At 40.3% G+C, this 26,870-nt stretch overlaps 1 protein-coding gene across 4 annotated transcripts in view; it reads right to left on the bottom strand.

Annotated features, from left to right (window-relative positions):
- Positions 1 to 165: 165 nt before the first annotated feature.
- Positions 166 to 26,870, bottom strand: part of sema4ba (sema domain, immunoglobulin domain (Ig), transmembrane domain (TM) and short cytoplasmic domain, (semaphorin) 4Ba) — a 60,864-nt gene continuing 34,159 nt past the window's right edge. For all 4 annotated transcript variants that reach the window (XM_037765973.1, XM_037765975.1, XM_037765972.1 and 1 more), the window contains exons 3-15: positions 13,061 to 13,221; positions 12,815 to 12,877; positions 11,998 to 12,096; positions 11,346 to 11,457; positions 10,088 to 10,204; positions 9,652 to 9,809; positions 6,712 to 6,893; positions 6,262 to 6,412; positions 4,745 to 4,955; positions 4,523 to 4,638; positions 3,917 to 4,074; positions 3,723 to 3,814; positions 166 to 3,504 (exon numbers count right to left, since the gene is read on the bottom strand). In XM_037765973.1, coding sequence (XP_037621901.1) covers positions 2,732 to 3,504; positions 3,723 to 3,814; positions 3,917 to 4,074; positions 4,523 to 4,638; positions 4,745 to 4,955; positions 6,262 to 6,412; positions 6,712 to 6,893; positions 9,652 to 9,809; positions 10,088 to 10,204; positions 11,346 to 11,457; positions 11,998 to 12,096; positions 12,815 to 12,877; positions 13,061 to 13,221 — 2,393 coding nt within the window. In that variant the 3' untranslated portion in view covers positions 166 to 2,731. The remainder of the gene's footprint in view (positions 3,505 to 3,722; positions 3,815 to 3,916; positions 4,075 to 4,522; positions 4,639 to 4,744; positions 4,956 to 6,261; positions 6,413 to 6,711; positions 6,894 to 9,651; positions 9,810 to 10,087; positions 10,205 to 11,345; positions 11,458 to 11,997; positions 12,097 to 12,814; positions 12,878 to 13,060; positions 13,222 to 26,870) is intronic.

Below are 26,870 nucleotides of genomic sequence, written 5' to 3' on the forward strand. Positions count from 1 at the left end.
TTTAAAGCCTGAAAACAGAGTCATGAGGAGGTGCAGAACTGTAGTTTCCTCTCAGAACACTTGAATTACAATATGATGAAAGGTTATTATGGATTTTTTTGTCCAATGATGCCAAAAATATTCTGCCTACTGCAGGTTTAATATAATCATGAGCCATTCAAATAAAAAAGTATCCATTTGATCTTTATTTGAAAAATTAAAATAAAGTGCTTTTTATATACAATACAAAAAAGAAAAAAAAAACAGTAGTGATGTATGATACAAAAAAATACAATTCACAATATTTTTACATTGGCAGCTGAATTTACAAAAACAATTTTACATAAAAACTCTTTTTTACTTACATGTCGACAAGAGTCTGAGCGACTTGTACGGTCACAAATAGAAGGCCAGACTAATAGTGGTTCGTTAAGAGAGAGCAGACGACGATACTTTCACTGTGGCGTTAATAGTTTAGGCTTGTATTCAAATAAAAGCGTGTTCAGTGCCGGCATATATTTTACTAAAATCACTGCCACTTTATTTGTTCTGCAATTTAATATTGTTCTGATAACAGCCACTTCACCAAAAGCTGCCATTTGTTTGTTTTCAATAACAGTCAAAGCATGAATCTTTCATACTGCATGATTGATTATAGCCGACCACATCTTTGAAATTCACACAGTCCTTTTTGCAGTGCCATTTACAAGAAATGTAACGTAATACTAATGCTTATCTATAATTCAGTATCAGCCAGTGGTTATTCATGTGCTACAGTTTTAGAGTAAAATTTAGTCCCTGACTAAGGTTGAAGCCACCGTGACAATAAACAATAAAATAAAACACCTCATGAGCACATACTGTACAACGTTGACAGTATTAAATCACACGTAAACTCTCTTGTTTCTGAGCGTGGCCAGTCCTGTCACACTTACAGTGTTGCATTTGACTCTACAGCACTACTACCTGGTTAGTTTATCATCCCAAGAGGCACCTCCTCTTGATTTATTGTTTCAGAAGGCATTATCCGTGTCAGATTTGTTATCAAATCCATAACCTGCATTATACTAAGGCTTTTCAACATCATGTGCAAATCCTATGCATTCTGAGTCAAGCGGTATGCCTTCCTGCATTTTTGTGAAATTTTTTAATTTTGCTTGCCGCATTACAATACTAGAGCCAAATAAGACTTAAATAATATTGTATATAAAAATGCTTTCAAGTTACTCCAACTCCAACATCTGTCTCACAAATTTGGTGGATCCTATGGTTTATAATTCATCATTTTTGAAAAAAATGGCTGATCGAGATAATTAAAAATGCACAATTCTAATGTTTTATAACAGGATGAGAATGAAAATTATTGCCTTTATGGTTGCCTTTAAAACCACTTAAGCAAGCAGAGGGCATTTTTTCTTCCATTCATTAACACTCATCAGTTAGTATGTATATCAAAGTTGAGGCTATACAGGTGTGTGTTATTTAAATCAGATTATGAATAGGTGTATTTAAATATTTATTATTATTTCCCCTTTGAGAAGAGTGATAGATATCTGTAACATTAAAGAATGAAATGAAATGTCTCTCCGTAAAAGAAACATTTGGCCGATCTTCCACACTAAAATGGCTAAAATCTCTTGCATACTTAGAGTTAGTGTAATGAGAGCGAGTGCATGTGTGTGTGCGTGTGTTTGCAGTGCCACTGATCCTAAAGTAATTAACAGCGCCAACACCTTTGTGCTTACTCAGTCTCGAGGTGAGGTTCTCTCGGTGTTTACCTCGCTTCACATTATTTGCTTTGCATAGACTGCCTATCTCATGAAGAACAGCATGATAATACCTGGAATGACATTTTTCCCTTTATCACATGTGGTGAAAGAAAAACCGCTGCTGAAAGTCAGGCTTCCACAGAGGAATATTTGTATCCACCAATACTTAAAAAAAAGCATAATGTGTCCTCATGTACAGTATGTCTATATAATATTCATGTTTTGGTGTGTAGTGATTGAGGTGGTAAGAGTTTCTACATTTCCACTGAAGTGATTCCTTGTTAGCGTTTTCTTTCACTTTATAAATAATGTTGTTTTTTTTAATTAACCTTTTCAGTCTTTTAGCACAACTCTTTCTCTGTTGCTGTGTTATATTCAAGCCTAAACAATGAGTATACTTCTGTGAATGCACACTGGCTATCTAAAAAAGAATCTATGACAGGACTTTTCTTTCTTGCCTGCCACTGGATTGTTAGTGTATATTCTAGGTTGAGTGTTTACCTTGCTACAGTACAGTACATAGTGCATAGCCTCAGAGAAGGGTAGGCTCTTCTGACCAGATGAAACTAAAACAACACTGTAAGCCGTTAATGGGAACACGTTTGAATATCACTTTCAAAGCATCACCAGTAGATTAATATGGACGGACTGAGTGGCAAATGCTATGAAGTCGTGACACCACCTCTACGCTTGTTACATTCCTGTGAGCCGTACGTGAAAGCGTCAAAAGTCTGAAGGCAAACTGGAACTTCTTCAGCGTGCTTCGAATGCACTTGAATAAGGGGGGAGTGAGAGGAAAATAAAACGGACCACAGGGACAGAACAAAAAAAAAAAAAGTGCAAAATCTGTGTAATGAAATGCCTCTCCATGAAGAGTCTGATGATCCTCAGTTTCCCCTCTTATAGGGTTTTGTGTCTCTCAGCAAGTGCACTCTTTTCTTTTCAGTTTAAAATGAGTCGCTCCACGCAACGTGAAGCCGGCCTCACACTATAGAGTCTTTAATCTCAGAACCCAGTCTGACTCGTGGCCGTGGGCATGTGGGAGAAATCTCTACGTGGCTCTCTTTCAAGTTCAGAGGCCTCTTCTCCGACTCTGAGAAGCTCTTGCTGTTGTCGGGCGACGAGCACTCGTGCGGTGGAGTGCTGCAGATGTAGTTGTCGTTAAGGGTCTGGTAGCCCTTGTGATCTGACGCCGACGCCGTCACTGTGTTGCCATTCAGCGGCAAGTTCTCAGCCGGTTTCCCCACTATCCTGGGCTTCTTCTGCTGCATGTCGCGGCACTCTCCCTCCTTGAGCATGGACTTCATGTGGTCGCGGTTCCTGTAGACCACAAACAGAGAGAACACCACCAGGGAAAACGCCAGCAGGGCACACACCACTATCAGCTCGTTCCAGTAGGTCTTGGTGTTGATCTGCGGCGAGCGGGCCTCCCCTGGTAAGATGATAAACTCCTCCTGGGAGACCTGTGGCGTACGGGAGCGGCCAGTCAGGGTGGTGCTCTCGTGCTTGGCCTCGCCCCTCACACAGTAGTTTGCCAGCAGCTGTCTGAAGCCTTCCTCCACTGACCAGCACTCGTAGGTTTCCTGACTGTGCGCTTGAGCTACCACTACCAGCCCCCCCTCTGGGCTGGGGTAATGGAAGTGACCCGCGCTCTCACTGAACTCCCACCTCCTTTCAGCCAAATTAGAGCGCAGCTTGCAAGGGAGTACTTTGAACGTGTTGGCTGGGATAATGATCACCTGGCATGAAGACATTCCTGTGGAAAAGGCAAAGCAGAGAGACATAGATCGAGTCAGATATGGCGTGAAATAAGCTGTACCGCCTTATCTAGTGCAGAATTCAGAATAATAATGGTTTGACACAATGAACACATTTGTAATCAAGACTCAAATTGAAATGCAAAGCATGGGAAAAAAATCCAGTGCAGAGTGCTGCTCAGTAAATCTACGACAAAGAGAACAGGAGTTCACTTACGTGTAGGTGGAGGTTTAGCCAACCGTGGGCTCGGCGCTGTCTTGTTGCAAATAGCTGATGTGTCTGCTTCATCTACATCTTGCTGCCAGGCACTAGAACACACATATGCCTAATCAGAAACCATCTTATATATAGATATTATAGATTATTTTTGTCTAATAGCTGTAGCTGTAGTTGTGCAGAGGGTTGCATACTTGCTTGGTGGAGCCTGTCTGACATCCACACACTGCCTCCCGTTCCAGGCACAGTAAGGATCCCTGGAGAGGATGCACTCCCCGCAACTCTGATAATTAGTGCAGTTAGCTACTGGGACCTCCACCAGTTCAGAGAAAGAGGAAACATAAAGCTGACCCTGTGGAGGAGAGATGGCAAAGCAGGGGACAGGAAGTGAGTGCCCCAAATACTGGGTTACTAATTTCATCCAGAATCTTCCTTGTCTGACCCTGATCTACATTCTGTACACAGCACATTTAGCTTTTCTTAATACCAGCTTAATAGGAATTTTCTTTTCCCCCCAATGTAGAAATCAATGCAGAGTGTCAAAGTCAAGCCAGGAATTCAAGAAGTGTCACAATCCCAGCTGTTAAAACCCCAGCTGTTTGCAGATCCCCTGAGAGAAAGTTGCGTGTAATTAGCTCATTGAACATGAGGTCTACTTTAGGCTGCGACTCTTCATGGCTCATGGAATCTCTAAACTGCCAATAAATGCGTTTACTGAGCTCGTTATTAGTTCACACCATGAGAAAAGCTCTGTAAAACACGCTGAGCTTGTTTTCTCTCACAGCACTCTCCACTCTTACCTTTTCAGTGTCCAGCTCAATGTGTTGCACCGGTTGGGAATCACGGAAGAGCGCCATCTCCTCGATGATGTGCATCTTGTTGTTGACATTAATGGCTTTATGAAGTCTCCCATCATCTAGAAGATGAGACACGGTATAACGTGAGATTAAACATTATCGATAACACAGGATGCTACAAAAATGAGTGTGACTGTGTGACTGTGGGCGAGGAGTCCTTTATACCTGTGCCAATGAAGAGCACATTATACGCCTTTTTTGCTGCCAGGACTCGATGGACAGCGATCTGCGTGTAGCGAACATTACGCTTTAACAGGAGAGGCTGGCTGCGGATCACGCTGTCCATCAGGAAGTGGTCTTTGACAAAATTCAGCACCTTGTCCGGCATGTGCAGCGAGGAGGAGATGCCCTGTTCCCTGGCAGCATTTGTGATACACTGTGGAGGCAAAAAATATCGAGTCATTTACAAACACTGGATATTAACACACACTGCAGCTGTACAGCGCCTTAGTGTTTCTTTTGCTTCGATTTTTTTAGTGATTCAACTGTGATAAGCCTGCCAGGAAATGAGAGCGACAGTAATTTTGATGAAAATCATGTTTAGGAAGAGAGGTGGGGACTGACGCCAGCTCGATGGATATCTATTTGAGCCTTGATCCTCCAAGTCAAAATTTAAGGATGTGACTGATGAGCAGACGAGAACGTATGAAACTCATTACAGTTTTTCTCAATCGCTTTGGTGCATTTTTTGAAACAGTCTTAACTTTCTCTAAACTGTGAGTGCAATTGTCACAACTGTTCGATGGGACATCACAACTCTATTGCATGTTTGCAAAAGGTAGTAACTCACCCAAAACACTTCATTCATGCTTCAAAATCTAGTTATTGTGTCAGTAAATTGGCCACCAAAACAAAAAGTTGTTTTTTTTCATCGTGTGAGCCGTACTGGTCACAAATGTTTAGATGTTTTTTCACCATCGCAGTCAACCCTGGATATGTTTCTTATATACAAATCTGTTTTATTCTACTTTTTTGTTGACACTGACTGCTTACTGTACTATACCAGAGTGTCAGTTCTGTCTATCTGAATGCTGTTGTGTATCACACTGAGCTGTTTAGATTCCCATTTCAACAGTAGGTAAAAGTTTACTAGGAAAAGTCAATACTGTAGGCTACAATACTGTATACACAGAAACAGGATATGCACGTTTGTGTTAACAGTAAATGTAAGAAAATGGCGATAAATTATTTACATACAAAACCTGCAACAATGTAAAAACCCTGCTGTAGTTCAGTAAAAAAAACAACAAATTGTACCATTTTATGGAAAATACATGCATGTCTGACAGATTTTGATAACTGAATGGATCATTTTGTATATGAGGCTCAAACGATGAATGTTTAGAAGTTGTGAAGAGTGCGACAACTTCACAGAGAGTACACTTATCAGTTTTGATCAGCAAGACGTGCAAGTAGTTATTGAGCAAATTTTAGACTATTGTATTGACTTTTTTGCACACATGTGCCAAAACGTGTACAATTTGCTTGAATGAATGAGAAATTCAAATCTGTTGTGAACAACAAAACTAATTGTTCAGAGACTTGAGCTTATTTTCTTAAAAAAAAAGTCTCATTCAAGAACTGTAATGTAATGTAATGTCATGACATGACATGCTGCTGAGTACTGACATGTATAATGTGTCTACTGGTTCTCCAGCAGAGGGCAGCAGACATTTACTCACCACTCCAGGCCGAGGCTCTGGGACCGGATGATTGTACGTGTACCACTGTTGAGTCTCTCGGTTGACCTCACGGTATCGCCCACTGAACGCCTTTTCCACCTGGTCCATGGTGAAGGAACACACTGCAGAGCTTCCTGAAGCACCTTTATACCTTATAAGACATAAACAAGCATCTTCACAACACTGATTGATCATTTATCACATTCTGATCTTGTTTAATCTTTAAGAAAGCGTTCTGTGACATTATAGAGGGGATGTTTTACACTGAAAGCCTAAATAACTCTCTATAGACACTAACGGATTTTAGAAATACTGCGGTCATGTTTAACTGCCCAGGGAATGCAGATGGAAAGTAACCAGCAGCTAAATCTGATCAAAATCATCTACTCTCTTCTATTGCATTTGCACTTTGGTTTCGATCAGAAGATGGGAGTGAGAGTTGGTCCTCACCACTGAGACGTAAAGACTCCATAAAACACAGTGTTCTTCCAGTCCTCGGGGCTGGGCGTCAGCACAAACATGTCTTGGATTATGTTGAAGGGGAAGCCGTCATCAGGCAGCGAACACAAAAGTTGAGCCTTCAGGAAGGTCGTCCATTTCTTCTGCAGAACCCTCTCGCCTCCCATGTCGCCCTGCAACACACACATATTGTAGGTTTGGAGCTGTTTAACATGCGACCAGTAGAGGGTGCTAGAACATAAGATTGACACCTGTCTGAGGCGGCTGACAATGCCTCTGGAAAAAAAAGCGGATGTGTGATTTGATGGGATGTGACAGGCTTGTAAAAGGCATGAAATATTAATGTGCACCATATGGTACGTTGCCATGAAATACCTCACATACCATAACATACTGTATGTTATATTATGATTCTGTCATCTGTATCTACCTTCTTCATGACTAAAAACAGAAACAGAGAGAAAGCACTGTGTCCAAAGGTGAAGCCGTTTGAATTGACGTAATTGAAACCTCATATGGTAAAACCTTAATGAGCTAAATTGTTTGTTGCCGATAACACAGATTTACCCCGAGGCAGCAGACTTCTAGGTCATAAAAACAATATACATCATCACAACTGGCTTAGATAAAAAAAAAAAAAGAAAGACTTGGGGCTTTGAGGAGGGCAAATGCTTTTAAATGAAAAAGAAAACGAGGCTTTGCTCCCCGACAATCCTTCTTCCCTGACACTACCGCTGTGATTCAGCGCCTTTGGCACTAGCCTTCAAAGTGATGTGTGGCACGGGACCTTGTTGACATGCAGACTAATTTGGCTACACAGACTGTACGACAGGATATCTGTGCAAATTGGAGAGCGACTACATCCTTAAACCTCAACGTGAAAGTGATTTACAGTATGTGATGTGTGACTGTAAAACAGACTACATTCCACGGGGAGTTTTTAGGACAGATGTTTTACCTACACAAACCAAGAGCTTATTTTAGATTTGCAAAAAAGACCTGGCACATAAAGCCAGGATGATCTCCTGCACCGACCATACTGTCTGTTTACATTCAGTTCAGGGCAACAATTATTCCAGCTTTCTCACAGTCTTAGATCTTACAAGATGAAAGTTGGCTGCTGGAAGAAATACGTAGTTTTAAAAATGCGCAGAGGACCAAAGAGAAATACTAAATGATCTAAACTACATACAACCCTTTAAACATGAAGCTTCAATCGAGTCCACTTTAGTATTACATTAATCAGAGGAAATGGCAGCGCTGGACGGGAGGGGAAATGACACATGACCAATACTGAGCTTCTGAAGCAATTACTTATTGCAGTAACCCAGGCAGATAATGAGCAACATACAGTATATTCCTCTAGTCCTCCCAACTGAACCTAGCTTTATAATTTAATGCCACTCTGTGCTTAAACTGACTTCTGAATAATTGAAGCAAATGCATCCCATTCATTAATCCTTTGTAAAAGCATCCCTTGTTCAAAAGGCCGTTCATGGCAGGCAGTAATGGCTTCTTTCTGAGAAACGGAGCAATCCGGCAAATGAGAACATGCTTTGCTTTTGTTTGTTTCAAGCAAAACATTGTTTATCATTCCATAGTTAGCCTCTATGAAGTGGAACCTGTTTACTAAACACCTGAATAAACAACAAAGAGCGGGACTGCTGCCGGCATAACAAGTCAAACAAGGGACAAGGGAGATAGGGATAGGATTTAAAGTAACAATAAATTTGAACAGGAATCACTTTGCCGTATTACTTACAGGGACTTACACCGTCTATCTTCAGAGCATTTAAATTCATTTTAAAGCTTTGTAATGTTCTATGTTTGTTTGGGAAGAAGACTCCCCAAAAGTGACACTTTATTACTCATTTCCTCATATGTACTTTATGTTCAGCATATATTTTAAACATATGTGAGAAACCCTATCATCAACATGATACATGAGTCAATATTTATTTAACTCTTATGTATTTTAAATTGAATATATGGAAAAACTGAGTGGATAATTGCATTAAGATTAAAGAAATATAGCCCTGTGGGCAGTGTCTGACTGAAACAGGCCTGTGATTCACAGCCGGGCTTTCTATAAAAAAAATAGAGCTGTCAATCAATTAAAATATCGAATCACAAGTCACAAGTTGTCAAAATCACAAGTTGCGTTGATGCGTTAAAGAAATTAGAATCATTAAAAAGAATTTGCGTGAACGCGTTATTATCACGTTAACTTTGACAGCAAAAAAAACATGACACACAACAACACTCTCCATGTAGATTCCTAAAAAGTTGACAATAATGACAAATTACATAAGTGAAAGAACATTCCAGATGGCGTCACAGGACAAGTTTGAAATACTCGGGATCCTTGGACAGTGATAAACATGATTATTTTCACAGAGACGAGTCTGATCTGGAGAACTGGTTTTGTGGTATTAATGATGTTTACAGAACTGAGAAGAACCTAAAAGATATTAACAAATACTGTGTGCGGTCTGTGTTGGAGTTTAAAAGCCCTGGGTTTAAGTATTTCAGCAGGTGATAATCCATCTCTGTGTATGGATCTGAGACAATTTGACTTGGCTACCGAGTCCTGTCTGAACACAAATATTTGGTGAAACATGATAAGAATTGAGGGAGGAGAGCATCTGGAGAAAAAGAATCAAACAGAGGGAAACATGCAAGAGGAATGTTTTTCTGTAACAAGAGATCCAGCGCAGAAAGACTGTGAGCTGTGCTCATTATATTTAGGCTGTAAGAAGCTTTCAGAAGACTACATTGATGTATCTGTATAGGAGCATGAAAACACATGAAATGCTCAAACGCCCTTCGTCTGATAGACTCCTGCAGTGATGTGAGGGGGTGTTAGGATTTATTGCTAAAGGGGAAAAAAGGCCCCTTTAGATGGACTATCTGCCTCCAAGCATCACTCACCTTACACACGCGAGCAATGCGTGACACAACGGTGTTGTCAAAGAAATCAAACTCCTTCCCTGCTTCACTGAAGAAGAAGTAAATCTTATCGTCGTCGCCCACTAGGTTGCCCTTGGGCAGGCTCTCCTGTATGTAGGCAGAGCCAACAAAGGCCGGGTCTGAAAGAAAAACGACGTAAACAATAATGTCAACCTACGGTTTATGAAATTCAGGCATCCAGGGACAGACGTCCCTATTCCCTCTGACATCAACACACTAAATGGAAAATTCAATTGTCACAGGGCCTCTGATAGATTGCAGGTAAACACTTTTCATCTATATGATCTCTAATGGTGTCAAATTCTGCTCTCATACAGCATATACAAACAGTTTTAGAATGCAATTTATCTTATATAAGAATATGCAATATCAAATAATATATCAAATTGTACTGTACCTTGAAGCCAGTTGAGTGAGTTTTCCGTTTTCAGAGCTGTTCCTTGGCTTAGGCTCTTGTAAATGATGGGTTCATTACCTTGGAAATTACTGACTGTACCAGCATACAGCTCTCCATCTGCAACACAACGAAGAAGACCAGAATAATCACAGCGTTAACCACGAGGGAATGGGCTCCTGCGTCATACACAGTAATGAAATCCAGAGGTTGCACCCCAATTTGTCTCCATATCAACCACCTGTAAGTAGTTACTGATTCCCACAGTGGCTTCTATAAATGAAAACATTTAAAGGGTCTGTATGTAAGTTTTTACACGTGTTAACGTCTTTTAATAGTTTTTTATTGCCTAACTTAAAAGATTCAACCTTTCGCGACTTTCTGGAAGTCCTCTATCAACCTGTAGACTGCTTTTAATGTGAAGAATGCAGAACGTTTTTTTACAGGGAAAATCCAATGGATGTGACGACATGCGCGCTTGCGAGTGCCTTAACTCTCTTCAGCTCCGCTAACAGTGTGCAACCATAGCTAACATTCGGTTAGAAATTGAGTCCGCTAACGCCAACAAACGCCCAGCCCCCACCACCACTCAGACTCCAACACAAACTCCACGGAAGCACAAAAAACAAAAACAAAGTTACAGTCTATCTAGTGAAGCCTGTCTTGCAAAACAGGAATGTGACCGACATCTGAGGAAAACTAGTGTGTTGTGAGTGGTGAAGCAAGAGAGAGAGTGCGGCAGCGAGTGTGTGAGAAAACAAGCGAGCAGCGGAGCAGATGATAGTTACTTTAGCTTTGAGAATATCAAGTGAATGTACAATGGAAGTTGCAGTTCGTGCAGAAATAAATACTGCAGCTCCTCAAGACCAACAGAGGTTTTTCGGTGTCGTTTCCCTGGTGCTGAGTGGAGTGATGGGGGTTAACTCCGAAGCGAGAAACGTTATTGAGTCCGACCCAGGAGACTAAAACTATGTTGTCTTTCCTGTGTTCTCTGACTGCGGTCGGGAAGCTGAAGCAGGAAAAGTTAACACTAGGATCAACATCGGCCGGGCCTTCGATTCATGGAGGGACCTTTGTTTGGTAAGCTAACATTGCTACCTCGCTCGCGTCTACGTAGTGCGAGCACAAGCTCGAACAACAGGACGCTGACTGTCATTGACTTAACGGACACAGGTGTCACTGTTAACAAGCAATTTGTGATTCTTACAAAGAGTCTCTTTAAACAAAACTAGATTTTATCGACAGCCATTCGGGGACCTACCAGCCATGATGGCAGTGGACTTGTATTCAGGGTTAAACGGGCAGCGGCTTCGTCCATCTTCTGTAACAATCTCGCCGGTTTCACTCTTGGCAAGGGAGAAGTCTGCAGTGTTCTGGAGAGCAAACACACATCACATGTCACACTTAAAGTAGAGCTGTAACCTGCTCTGACAGCAGCCGCTGTCCGTCTGTCTCACAGTGAAAAGGTGGTCGGTCAGCCTTTGGGTGAAGTAGATGAAAAGGTCATCCCTGTATGTTTGTTTTAAAAGGCTTTATAATATTTGTAGAAAAGGATTGCAAACTGGGTCGATTCTTATACAATCTGATTACATGCATTAAATATCTTGATCCATTTCCCTTCGGCACAGGATATAATAAAATAATGTACATACAGTATATTGCGTCTAGCTGGGCACGGGCCTCAGCCAGACTGCTAAGTGAGCTGAGAGGCAGGAAGCAGCATGCATCAGATTTTAGATGCTCTTCCTCTAGAATCTAATAAACAAACAGCACACATAAAATCCTGCACCAGGGTAATCAATTTTTCTAAAAAAAAACAAAGAATGACACAGCTTTTTAGATCCTCAACACATGCACGGTTTGCACACAGCAGATCACTGCAACAGATGTGACTGGTTCATACAAACACTTACTATGTAAGCGCAGGTGGGGCTGAAGGCGTATGTTCCACACACGTACAGATGAGTGCTGTTCATACGTAGTAAAATCTTGATGTAGTTGAAGCAATCCGTCTGTATGAGAAACATAGAGAAGAACTTCATGAAAATGATTGGAATTTTCTTTAGAGCTGCTAACATACGTTAAAGGATATAGGTGACTAGGCTGTAATAAATACTGGACAAATCTCCCTTTAAGGTACATTTTGAACAGATACAAAATGTGAGATTAATTTACGATTAATAATGATAACTATGGACAATCATGCGATTAATATCGATTAAATATTTGAATCGTTTCACAGCCCTAGTTTGGATTTTATCAGTTTTCACCAACCAACAGTTCTTTGTTTCCTGTCTCAATACACTGAATCAGAAAATGAAGATACAAATGTAGAAAAACCCACAAATGATCGGATTAGATTTCTGTGGCATTTTTTTTCATCTGGCAATCCTGAGATTGTTTTTAATATCAAAAACATTCCTCCCGCTAATGTGCTCCCTCCTAACGAATGTGTAATGAGAAATTCAATAGGGTGCTGGGTCTGTATGTTTGCATATGAAAGTGGCAGTGGAGTACGCTGATAAAAGAAAAGAGTGTAATAGCGGAAAAGTTTGTTTGAAAGGAAGGGAAAAATCCATTGTTGTAGAATGGAAAGTTACAACTTGACAGGAACTTTCCAGGGTTTTGCCCTGGATCTGTTTCCAAAGAGCCCTGAAACAATAAACCTGCAGTCATGTAAGTACAGTTTGAGTTTAGCTACTTGAGCTTTTCCACCAACAGTTCACTTGCCTGCAGGTCTTTGCCTTTGAAACTGCACTCATCTCTCTTCTTCAATGGAGTTTTCCACGTGAGCTACAGGAGAGAAACACTGTCAGACTCACACAGGAGGTTTAATACAGTGAGGCGGGTTATATTCACATTGGACTTCTGGGACTTAATCATATTCTTATTGTAGCTCTGGGATCCTATAACTGCATTCACATTGATACAATAAACTGTATATGATACTGCAGTTTACAGACGCTTGGCTCTTACATTTCTTTGTAGCTTGACTGCGCTGATATCAGTGAGGTTGAGAGCGAAGAGGATCTCCCGAGCGCCAACGTACAGTGTGTTGTCTTCTTTACTGAGGAGGAGAGTGGTGTAGTTGACGACTACACCGACTGAGAAACTTCTGGTTGTCCTCTCCTTCGCATCTGGACAGAAATAGACAGAGGAGGCGACATGAGGTGTAATTCATGAATGAGCCCATTATAAGCAATAGAAGACAAAAGAATGCAAAAAGGCACTTGAATATGCAAATTAAAACATTTTGATGTTTTGAGTGTGGTCATAAAATGTTATGCACACCACAGACTTTATATATTCTGTTTTAATTAGACACACTAGTACAATGAGTCACCCCTGACAAGCCTCACTGAGCTGTCTGGTGTCTCATGACAACTACACAGCCCGGAAACATTTTGTGTGATTTAATGTCGATGAAATAGTTTGACTAGAGTTTCAATTTAATAAAAAAACGAAAATACATGAATTGTCTTCATGTCATCTACCCATCCAGAGACATTTTAAGCATTTTTTTCTAGCATTTCTACCTTTTATCAGACAGAGAGAGACAGGAAATGAGGAGAGCGACATGGATGACATGCAACAAAAGTCCCAGTCAGACTTGAATTGGGGATGTTGCAACTACATGGTCAGCATCTCAGACCTCTAGGCCACCACGATGCTCCAGACCAGAAACATAACTTTTATTGTATATAAACAATAGGGGTGGGGGTAAAAAAAATCAATACAGCATAGTATTCGTGATTTTTAGCGCAGCAATATTGTATCCATACGTGGATGTCAAGTATCGATCTTTTATTATAAGCTATTAACCTCTTAACAATCCGCCAGCCTGCCGGCTGTCTTTCAGAGGTTGTAGCGGGCTCAGTCTTAAAGCTAAAGTGAAGATACTGGTATCATATGAAAGTAGAAAACCTAAGGAATCGATTGTCAGGTAGATCGCTAAATAACGCTTAAAAGTTACGCTACATTTTGGCGAAGAAAAACTGGCATGGCCATTTTCAAAGGGGTCCCTTGACCTCAAGATATGTGAATGAAAACTCTGAGATGAGCAGAGTGAAAACTGTATCTTATTAGATAAAACAAATGTTGACAAACTGCATTATTTTGCAGTTGAAAAAAGGTAATAAATCATAATATATCTTAACGCAATACTCATATAGCATATTTAGCATTTCGCAAAATGTTTAAAATCGCAATAAGATCATATAATGACTTAAGTATGGTGATAATATCCTATCAGGGTGCCTCTGGTGATTCCCAGCCCTAATAAACGATGAGGTCATTTCAGCCTGTCCAACTACTCACTCTGTTACTGGACTTTGACTTTGTAGGGTAATATACCTACTACAGGAGATTTACAGCACAGCTAAGGATCTGGGCCCCATGCAGTATTCAATACACCCGAACAAAAAAAAGATACAACCGATGAAAAGAAATCAACGTGCCTGTCTCTGTGTGTGTGCAACTGCAACTTCTAAATCCTGTCAGCTACTCATCAGAGAGAGACAAAGAAGTAAAGATCAGGGAGAGAAAATTCCTCATATTCTCCTACAGTACAGCCAGTGACTGATTTGCTCCAACCACATTAACACCTCCCAACCGAAGCCAAGGGTTAAATCATCAACCCTCCTAATCACTGCTTTAAAGGCCCATGTGTATCTCAGATTTGCAGCAGCCTGGAGGCTTTCACTGCTGGCCCAGCTTGAACAACTCGCCTTAATTGCATGCCAGCATAAACAGAAGCAGGGAGCTGATGGAAACTTGAAGAGACTGAAGCTCTGATACAGGACCTTTTAAAAATATCAGACTAAAGAACTCCATTTATTGTATTGAGGAAGGTGCTCTAATATTAGTTTTTCACAATGTTGTAAATTCATGTTTGCAGAGGAATGTTGTTATCTGTGATTTACTGTATATATAAATTACTGCTCTAAGGGACTGTGCAAATAGACTAGGGAAGGGAGTGGGGCTGAACTTTTTGTTTCAAAAGCAAGGCCCTCCCAGAATTAATATTTGTCCTCCTCTTGGCTCAGAGAAAAAACAGCAACATCCTCCTCCCAAAAACTCAAAATAATGTGCTGAATTGGTTCAACTGATTTCATCATTAATAAGCAAAAGAGGCAAATCACAAAGAATTTAAATTGGTGTGCCCCAATTTAAATAATAATATCATAGTGGAGCTTTTAGAGCAGCGAAGAAGAACTGACTGCAGGTAATTTGTCACGTGACGATAGAAAACAACAACAGTGTGGTGCTAGTGGAGAGTGCAACGGTAACGGTAGTCAGATCCGTTCATGTTTTACAAAGGGTTTAACACATATCACATCCATAGTTCAGGTATCAGAATCGGTCAACATCATCATCTCTATACATAACTCTCTCCCCTTTTTTGATTCAATCTTCCCCCTAATAATTTTTATACATCCCCTTAGAAAAAAAAGTTATAGTTGCACTTCCAATCTGCAAGTCAAGAAAAACATAATGCACAATAATATTAAACCAAAGTCAGTTTTACTATCATGAGTAGTATTTTCACTTCCCAGACTTCTAAGAATCACAGGTGCGGCAGATTCATACTGGATTAAAACCACAGATGCTGGTGGTAATAATTACAATTATGGCACTTCCCGGCATCAAACTAATCCAGTCCAGATAGAGTAAGGTGTCATTAAGTTGTATAATAAGCACACTACGTGGTCTGTACCCTGGAGTACTTGTGAACTGGTGTAACCTCACCTCAGAGGGTACAGGTACAGGAGGTTGAGACTTCCTCTCCCTCAGGAAAACATCATGTTAATAGCAGTCCATCGCCGCGGCAACAGAGAGAGCCTTACTGTAGTTAAATCTGTCTGTGAAACCACAAGAGGCTCTGGTGCAGTGTACTGTACATGGACCCTCTGGGGCCGTTCTCTCTCCTTTTCACTATCACCACAGGATAAATGGAGTGCTGCTCCGTACTGGTACCGTCCCCCTCCCCCCTTTCTAGTTTCCCTTCCCACAGAGTCTTGAGAAGTTTAACAGTGATTTATAGAGAGAGAGACACAAAGACCAAAGCTTGAACCAAAACAAAAGCTTTGAGGGATTTTCACAGAGGTGGATATCTACACAATTATTCTCTGGAGTCAGATCACCACTGTCATACTTAGCAACCACAGCTGACGAAGAAAAACAAAAGGGCCCCTAATTGAGTATCATTAAAGAGATCCAAAAGGGTTTGCAACCACACAAAGCTTTCCATTTACAATTTCAGGAAAACATTGATCATCTTTCAATATAGACCTATTGGTTTACAAGGCTTTGTTCCTCTGGGGGGTAGGTAATTGTTAAATAGGATATTTCACATCATGTTTTGCCTGTGTTCTCCATCAATAAAAAGGAATGACTAGAGAATCGACATGAAATTACAGGTTCAAATTACGTTTAAAGTTGTTCTAATCAATATTTTATAGCCTAATTTTTAATGTCATGAAGGGAGATGCCATGAGTGGGCTCACCTACTCATGTTCGAGACAACATGGTTTATTACGGAAAGTTTCAAACATGCTAACTAACTCTCTTCTTCAATTTTAACAGTATTTACTTTAACCAGTAACTTAAAGTTTAAGGGTGGGTAATGTATATTTTTTGTTATATTTGTTGAAATTCTCATTACAACCTGACATCAATCAATTAATCAAATGCTCTGACAAAAAAAAAGAAAAAAATCTGTGGTTGTCGCAGGACTGTAAAAAGCCAGTCCGTTCATTATGATATGTTTACGTTCATAATGATCATTTTGGGGGGGTGTTTTTGAGGGGAGGCCTCAACGGATGGATCGTCAGTGTTGCCGACTTGGCGATTTTCTCTCTAGATTTAGCGACTTTTGGAGCTGGTGCTGCTAGCTACTTTCATTGGGAAAGAGTTGACAACACTGGGCTTGGTTTTTCTCTTGGATCATTTTTAAAATCTAGCACAATTTTGCTGGTTTCTCCAATGTCTACCCAAGCTTTAGCTGTGGTTTGAGGTCTTGATGACATTAACACAACATAGTGTGTTGTTGACTTGGAACATACCATAAAGAGAGATGATCAATTCATTGCTGAAATCAGTTATCAAGAGAATATGTCAAACACTCACCGGTTCCAGCTTCTCAAATGTGAGGATTTGCTCTTTTCTCAGTTTATATTATTGTGAACTGCATAGTTTGAGGTTTTTTTTTAAACCCCAAACCCAAACAAACAATTGGAGGACATTACCTTCAACTCAATCAAATTGTGACGGGCATTTTTTCCCTATATATGACATAATATTGTGTCACAAACTGGCTCAGGGAATGTGACAAGGAGGATTTTTGTTGCAGCCCTATGAACTGTGTATATGAACTGACTTATAGACATCCTGAACATGAGTGGCAATCAAAAAACAGAAACAGCAATCCTGAGACCACAAAACCCAGACAGAATAACTGCTAGAGGTCGAACGCCGTTCAGCCTGTTAACACTAAAACAACATTACAAGCTAAAGAGTGAACCTCTACTTGAACTTGTCCTACTCTCCCGTCCTCATACGACGCCACAGTCTCTCAAAGAATCCCCTCTTTTGTTGTTCGACTGTCTGAGGTTGATTCTTGAGGGGGCCATTTCATGACAATGCAGCCCCAGAAATGTTGTGGTGTATCAGAAAGAGGGGAAACAGACAGGACAGTTCAGAGGAAGCACTTAAGAGTGGAAGAGCAGCTCGTATCTGCTGCAGCCACAGAGACAGGGTGACAGAAAGGGCAGCCGAGTGACCTTTACGTCAACTCCTGAAGAGGTACAACGTACAGCAACGCTACACCGTAGTTCATCTTCACTTTGTAACACCTCTTGTCCATCTTGCTTTTTGTCTTGTAAGGGAACCTTTGAGAAAGGTTTGGTATAAAGAATATATGGTCACCACTTCAGGATGCCACATAAGCCTTTTCACACTGACCATACAAGTTCTGCACACATAACTTAGTTAATTGTCTCGACTGCTACTTATGAACTTCTACTTGAGTTATTCGTTATTTACAATATAAAAGATTACAAAAAGACATACGGACAAGTGACTAAATAAAGGAAAAAACACTCAGTGCCACAAGGCTGCAGGTTGCATGACGTAATATACAAGTGTATAACATTTCTTAGAGAGATAGAGAAAGAGCATAATAGGTGAGTAAGTACTCTCTGAAGTGGAAGTTCTTCAAGTGATTGTTGAAGTGATTTTATTCTGCTGACCGAATCGAGTTCAGTATTATGGTTCGATACAGGACTAAAGGGGTCACTGAATGCTTCGATGAGTATGAAAATGATGTGAAACCTATGCTCTGACCTCCACGGTCACCAGATCTCAACCCAACTGAACACCTACAGTGTCGGAGATTTTGGACCAAAGTTTTAAGACGGCGCTCTCCACCACCATCATCAAATCACAAAATTAAGGAACATCTTTTGGAAGAAAGGCATCCATCTCTCTTGTAGAGCTCCAGAGACATCTTACTAGACTTTGTGTTGGTTTTTCCTTTAATTGATCACCCATCTTTTCACCTCCCCTGACTGCTGAGTGAATTCTATTCTTTGGCGCATTTAAAAATTACAATTGAAAAACTCAACAGGAACAATGGTGCTTTACATTGGACAATCCACAGACCTCAACAATTTTCACTGGAACTACCTTCTACAAAAGAAAATATCCAGTGGATATTATGAAAATTAACTTTGGTCTTTGACGTCATTTGATAACCGCTAATAAATAAAACAATTTTTATAGGGGCAGAGTAAAAATTTACTTTGGACGAGAGGATTTCTGAAAAAAAAAACACATTAACGTTGAACCCTGCATTGTTTCTGGAAAGGCATATAAAGACATATCTGGAAAGGGTTTTTCAATTGTAATATCTCTTTTAAAGGAGAGTAACTAATGCTTCATTTAAGGGCTGCAACTGATGATTATTTTCTTTGATGATTTCTCACTTAATCAATAAGTTGTTTGTGTCTATAAAATGTTAGAAAGTTGTGAAAAATGATTGATCAGTGTATACCAAAGCCCAAGATGATGTCCTCAAATGTTTTGTCCACAACTCAAAGATATTCAGTTTACTGTCATAGAGGAGTAAAGAAACCAGAAAATATTCACATTCAAGAAGCTGTAATCAGAGAATTTTGACTTTTCTTTTCTTAAAAAAATACTCAAACCGATTAATTGATTATCAAAATAGATGGCGATTAATTTAATAGCAGACAACTAATCGTTGCAGCTCTGGTTCATTTTCACATTTTTCACATAATGTAACTGAAGTACAGACAAGAGAAAACTAATCTCCTCTCCACTTTGCTGTCTCTGCTTGACTGATGATGGAAACACAGAAGAGGTCAAAGGTTAAGCAGGTATATGACCCTCTGTTCACACTTCACAAAGAGGGAACCAGCAGGCAGAGCTGGAGGACTTTACACTTCACCGTATCACCGTTACTAGACCTCTGATCCAGAGAGAACAGCTTTGTCTGGTCCACAGCACTTCTGTGACCCTTTATAGAAGTGCACAAACAGCACACTCAGTGGTCCAACCTCTGCCAGCTGGAAGCAATATGAGATCATTGCCATTATTATGTAATTAAAAGTAATTTCTGCAAATGACACTGCTAAATGGATTGAAATACTCGCCTAGACTGGCTTGCTAATCTATTTAGGGGGGAAATTAATTATACTGGGCTTAAAGGAATCCTTCTACATTTTTACAGCTGATTTCCTGATGGGGTCTGTGTCCAAAAAAAGCAGAGGGATAATTAAAAGAGTGGAACATCCCCTCTAGAGGGGAACTGTGGAGTAATTTGTCCTTTAGTGACAGAGATCTAAATGCCTTCTTTTGTAGAGCAACTTTAACAGGCTGATTGAATCAGTGCCCTCCCTTATGAGGGGGCTGCCTTTATCGGCTCTTACAGCTGTATGTTCAGGAGATCAGACGACTGCATACCTCATTTAAAGCACCTGTTCTGGTTTACTTTCTGCAAAACTACAAGAAAACACTGTCGCAAACAAATATACTGTGTATGAGAGGCAAATTACTCTGCAACAAACGCTCCATACAACCGGATAAGAAATCTGTTCTTAAGTATACCTGTCCTTGCAAACAAGATAGACTCAGATGATTATTTTCAACATTAAAAATAGCAACACGCAAACAACTCCTGACTCGGAGCCAAGATGATGTCTAAGTAATATCATAAAGACTAATGCTGGTCGTAGTTCACCAGTAGATGACACGGAGTAAATGGCCGCCTCTCTTTATTGAGATCAAGAGCAACTCATGATGGGGCATCTTTAAGGGACGTCAATGTCCCATTTCCATTCTGACGTTAAATATGACCTACATTCTCATCTGTAAAGGAATAGAAGAAGAAAGCTGGCAAGCAAGAATATAAACTGATGCATAAACTGCACCAGATGTTGCAATTTCATTAAACCAATAAACCTACACGTAGGGAGATAGAGATGACACTATTTAATTAATCTAACTTTAATCCCAATATCACACCAGCAGTTTAATATAAAGGAATCATCTGCACACAGATTAAAATATAAATTTGCGAAGCAGACCAAAATATTTTCGAAATCTTGATCATTAATGTTCTGAAATCATCGACACAACGTGATAACACGACTCAAAAAAGAAATCCTTGTATTACAATAAAATATGTTTTTTTGAGTTTATTGATGACATATTTATAAACTAATATATTTTATCATTGTGGGCCACCATATTATGTCAAGATGGAGACATGTATTCAATGTCTGACATTAAGAAATTTATTAAATAAAAAACTTAAAATTAAATCAAATGAACATTCAATAAAACATTTTCAGAAAGCAGGTAAAAGTATTAGTAAAGTAAAAAGTATTATAGACACCTGCAACCCGGTAGGTAACCCACCAGAGGATAGCGCGTCAGTGTCACGTTATTTAAGGCTACAAAATCCCTTAGTTAGGTTTAGGAAAAACATCATGGTTGGCCTTAAAATAATTATGTAAACTAAGTACAATACATAAGGAAAACACATCACAAATGTAACTTACAAAAAAAAAATGTCTCGAACACAGGCCTCCTGATTGAAAGTCCTATGTTTGTTGGACCCATACAGCAGCAATTTTAAGATATCCACAGTCTATTAAGGAATACTATCTAGCAGCACTAGAAGTAGGATTTGATTCCTCCTTAATTAAAGGAACTAGTTTATTTCATTAAGTGGCACATCTTATAGCTAGAAAGTACCAAGCAACTACAACAGAGAAAGTCAGGCGACATGTATCCCTGACGTCAGAGGTGATATAATTTATTTAAATTGTTTGTTAAAAAGAACGAGGATTGATAGTTGAACTGGGATACCTCAACATTAGAATAAGATTGTGAAAATGACACAAGACATAAATGAGAAGTAAAGAAGAACCTGCTCAGGCAGATCAAAGAGACACTGGGGACGAATCTCTTTCCTTTGTCTTCATCTGCCTATACTGTTCTTGTTCAAGGACTTTTGCTCGGGGAAGAGCAGATGAACCCTTGTAAATCCAATTGCTTTGAGAAGAAGTGATTACGACCCTCTGCCGAGAGGGAAGCGATGACCGCTGCGTCAGGAAGCCGCGGTGCCAACACGAGTCCCACTGGGTCAGTGTAAGAGGAGCAACGCCAGAACTCCCACTACTGTTGCATTGTCTGGTGACATCAAGACAGAAAACAGGCCACATTGGAGCGCTAACTAAATTATCTCCGAGTAATTTTAAACTAGCTATTAAAGGCTGAATGGGTAATTGTGTGGGAGAGTTAGACCTGGGAAGCTGAAGGACAGAGACTGAAGCATCTGGAAGGCATTAAGACAACAGGCCAAGAGGGTCAATTCAGCAGGAGATTCATTAGGCAAGCTGTGAGCCTGCTGTTTGTATTGGTAACTTGTGGGACTGCATCTTGTTAGCAGGATATTGTCTCCCCTGCACCATGCTGATGCTGAGATTGGTGGCAATTTTGAACACAGCTTCAGGAAACAGAGTCTGGAAAGTCACATTGTAAATGCTGCACATACTGTAAATGCCTAAAGTGTGGAGATAAAGTATGTGCATTACGCATCCACACAGCAGGGATGAGCTAAACCAAGCTTTGGAGGTGCAATTTATTGGAGGGATAAAAACTAATTAACGCGTTAACATCTAAATAAAATCCTCCAAATCTATTAAACCTGTAGTTTGTAAAAGAGCAAGCACCTCAGCTCTGAAGGATCCTTTTCCCATGAAAAAGGTTGACAGGGCACTGTGTTGGTCAGGGAGCAACACAAGCTGACCTCGGATTAACCACAATAATGTAAACCAGCTGGTGGTTTATCAGGAACTCACCATGACCCCCCTCCTCTGAACAAGGATGGAGCATCAAGAACAAAGAGGCTGCACATGAGGTCATGACATGTTTCTAACTGTACAGCAGCACTCTGACCCAACTGGCCCGACTCCATGCTGCGTATTTACAATAGGTGCAGAAACACAGTTGGGTCGTCCTCGCTACACCTTGAAAATGAACGTGCGACGAGAGCGTTTTCACAGGGTCTGCTGAGTTTGATTTATATCCCGCTGCCTGGTGGATTAGGCAGGGTGGGCGTCATAAACATCTGTAATGTCAGGATCAATGATCTGTCATTTTATGATGGATTGGAAACAATCACTGAGATGGAGACGGGTCATTCACACATACAGTGCATTACTGAGTATTACAGCATCATAAAATCACCACCTGTTGTATTTACTGCTGCATGTTTAAATACAAATAAATCACCTAATATCACTCTGATACAGGTTTAATCTACAAAACAGGATAATAACCAAGAAAAATTAATACAGCTTTCTTGTTCATTTCAATGTAATCTACATAACAGTCTAGTACCAAAAAGATTGGTTGATTATTTGATTAGTAAACCGACCGAAAATGTATGTTTATCAGGGCTGCAACTACCAATATTTTCAATCAGCCAATTATTTTCTTAATTGATTATTTGTTTGGTCTACGAAATGTACAAAAATGGTGAAAAAAAAATAAGTCCCTCACAACTTCCCAGAGCCAAAGGTGATACCTTCAAATTGCTTGTTTTGTCTGATCTATAATCTAAAACCCAAATATATTTAATTTATTATCATATATAAAATAAAAAGAAGCAAACGTTAAAGCTGGATCCAGAGAATTCTTTTGGCATTTTTGCTTGAAAAATGATTTCAACTATTACTTGATTATCAAAATTGTTGCTGTTGTTATAACATCAGTTGTATTAAATTTTGACAAGCCCTGCTGCAACGAGATCTCATTCCTACTCGTCATATTTTGCCGCTTGCGTAGTATCTTGGTGCAGATGGTTCGCACGCGGTTCACGCAAATCTAATTGGTTAGGGTTAGAAAAAACATCATGGTTTGGCTTAATAAGTACGTTTTTAACATAATGAAAGCTACGAACGTAACGTCATGTGACGTGACATAACATTGTGAGTGAAAATCATTTAAGAACGCCAGTCCCCTGATTAAAAGTCCTGTGTTTCTTTGACTACTACGTCTGTTGCTCTGAGCGTCTAATAATGATGCAGATGGGTTTATATTGGCATTAGTTGGATGCCGGCTGCATCTCATACAGATGCAAAATTGTGCCTTGTACATCTGTATCAAGACGCCAAAGGCCACTGCCCATCCATCGGTATTTGACGCCCTGGGAGTGAGACCAGGCTAGCTGGCTCTATTTCCCCCCCCCCCATTTGCCATTACACTACAACATAATTCAGTTAATCAAAACAAAACTAATATGAACTACGTCATAACAAAAATAATCTTCACAACAGGCGATCTGGTAGAGTGTGTTAAAGCCTTCATTCCATCCATTAAGAACTGCTGCTCAGCTATGTGGCACCAACACAGTATTAAAACGCTGTTATCTCACTTGACACTGCTGTCATTTTGAATTATTTCTGAGTGGTTGATTCGATTGGTCTAGACACGACAGCTTTTGAATAATTAAACATGCTTTGCTCCCAGTGTGACTGTGGGCATGGCCCCTAAATAAAATTAAAGTACGACTGTCCACACGCATGATTTCTAACAGAGGGCTGAACAGATCAACAGGCAAAGACGGGGCAACATAAACGGCTTATAGGTGTGCCTTTAAATAGTGTTCCAACACACTAAGCCATTCAGCATGGTCTGCATTAAAGCCTGGAACAAAAGCAGAGAGAGAAAAGCAGATGCAGGCTCTACTCCCTGAACCCATGATCCGTCCTGATAGGCGCATAATGAGAACCAGACAAGTGTTCACACCATAACACATACAAATCCCCATTCATTATTCATGGCAGATTACCCTCTTCATTAAGGCAGAGGCGGGGACCGGGGGACAGAGAGAGCGAGAGAGAAGAGGAGGGGAAGTCGGTGTACGAAAGTGTTACGGGATGAGAAGCAGCCAAGCAGCTCTGGCCCGCCTACACTACCGAGGTTGAGGCATGCAAGCCGTCAAGCTAACTGGCATCCAGATAGGACAGAGGACCAGAAACCATGACGAGACCAGGCAGTTTCTGCTGTATAAAGTTCAGGTCCCTGTGGCCCGCAGCTCTGCATTCTGCTTTGATACTGTAAACACAATGTGACAAAGCCCTTCTGCGGGAGGCTGGAGAATGTCAGCGTACCAGAACCGACACTAAAGCGGCAAGACAACTTCTACCGCCAGGCCCAGCTAACCTCCAGCAGCAGGATGAAGCTGTTTTTTTGGTGTTACGTCACAATCTAAAACCTAAAAGTTGTTTTTTTTTAAACATAAAGCTAAAGTCTGTTTGGGAGTTCAGTCTATTTAGATATCCTTTGTCAGATTTACTGCACAAGCCATCTAGTAAATTTAAAGACAATGAGTCCTTAACCATGTCAAGATAGGTCAGAAGGACCTGATAAAATGAGTGGATCGTAACTACTTCTGTTGCTAAAGCTGTGTTAGTTCTTTAACCATTTGAGACCCACAATAGACACATTTTTTTTTGTCTTTTTTAGGGGGGTTCAGGGATCTTTAGGGGGAGATAGCAGGTCAACAGTAGATGTCACACAGAAGTGGTGTAAATCATCTGAAAGCTGGGAACCTGAAGATTAATTTGAGATGCAGCTCAGCACTATATGACAAGTTGTTCTAGGTTTTCTTTTCATATGATACCAGTATTTTCACTCTAGCTTTAAAACTGAGCCCGATACAACCTTTGAAAGACAGATTGGATCCATACTTGACGTCTGTGTATTGATACAATATTGCCAACGAAATATCGTGATACTATGCTGTATGGATTTTTTCCCCCACGCCTACCTCATACTGATTCCATCTATACAGTCTAGTCTCTAGGGCTTCTGACATGAGGGTTTTGCATGTTTAATGGCGGTGTTTAACATTGGCTGCACGCCCTAAAAACAAATCTTTCCATCAGAACAGGGAGAGAAGTGTGAACGTGAAGGCTCTTTTCAGTGAGTGATTGATGGTGTGTTGTTGTGAAACGCTCCGCCAGGGCCCGAGCTGTGGGCTTTGTCGAGGCTGGCAGGTGAGAGAGATTACCTGTTGGTATAGAGGTCCTACATGAGGGAAGGTACAGGCTCAGACAGGCGAGATGGATGACCTATTTGAAAGCTTGCTTGGCTCAAAAATTAGCCCCACACTGGAAATGTTATCCGTGTCTATAATAGATTAGTAAGAGAGATCTATCAACACGATCTTCCCTGACATTAAGACTCTAATGATGCCTGAACGTGAGTCACTAACTGCAGTTCAATCATTGAAAGCCTGCATTGATCTCGTAATCCATCATTTTGTTTAATTTTCTATGGAGATACTAAAGCACACTACACGTATAAAATCCAACTTCTCAAGTGCACTGGTACATCATTTGAATAATTACATCAGTGATGATAAAATCACTACTTGGGCATGCTGCAGCACAAAAGGCTAATTTAACAATATCCCAAATGTATTTTAAGGACGAAATATGACAAGCATATTTGTTATGCTTCTAAGCTGGCTGGATGGTATGACATTCTGCAAGCAAACCACAGCAATACGCATTATATAAGAGCAATAACTCTCAGTGCTTGTGAGACTACGTGAGACTGCCCTCGGTAAGTCACAGCACAATAGGCCTGTTCATTTTGTAATTATGTCTGACCTGTAGGTACTCGACAGAGCCACCCTGATGGAGCTGCCATTCACAGTGCGGATTTACATGGATTTTAAATCATTATGGTGTAGACAAACACCATTTCACCCATCTAAATCCTTTTAGCTCTTACAATGGACACATATGAAGTGTATTGATTCGTTTCACTGAGCACAGTTAATGAACAGGGACACCAGTGGGAATTACATAATCAGTCCTGTGGGCAGGATGTGACAGTAGAAAATGTAGGTATACAGGCTGTTTTCATACATTGTTCGTAACTATACCTACGAAAAGTTGCCATTCTGCCATTCGTACATATTCCTCGAAATAAATTTGTATATATAATCCACATAAATGTGAACCAGGAAGCATAAAGAGCGACAAACGCTGCATAGGGAGGAAGGCGGGGTGGACAGGTGGGTCAAAAACACCAGACTTGTGCCAAGCAGACCGGTGTTAGTAACCACGTGTCAAACCTATAACTAATTTGTTTTGTTGCCTAAACCTAACTAAGTTGTTTCCTGTGAAGACGGAAGTTTATTTTGAAAAGACTGGAGCGGAAAATTGACACATGCGTCACA

Source organism: Sebastes umbrosus, chromosome 4 (genome assembly GCF_015220745.1).
Source record: "Sebastes umbrosus isolate fSebUmb1 chromosome 4, fSebUmb1.pri, whole genome shotgun sequence".
NCBI classification, from domain to species: Eukaryota; Metazoa; Chordata; class Actinopteri; order Perciformes; family Sebastidae; genus Sebastes; species Sebastes umbrosus.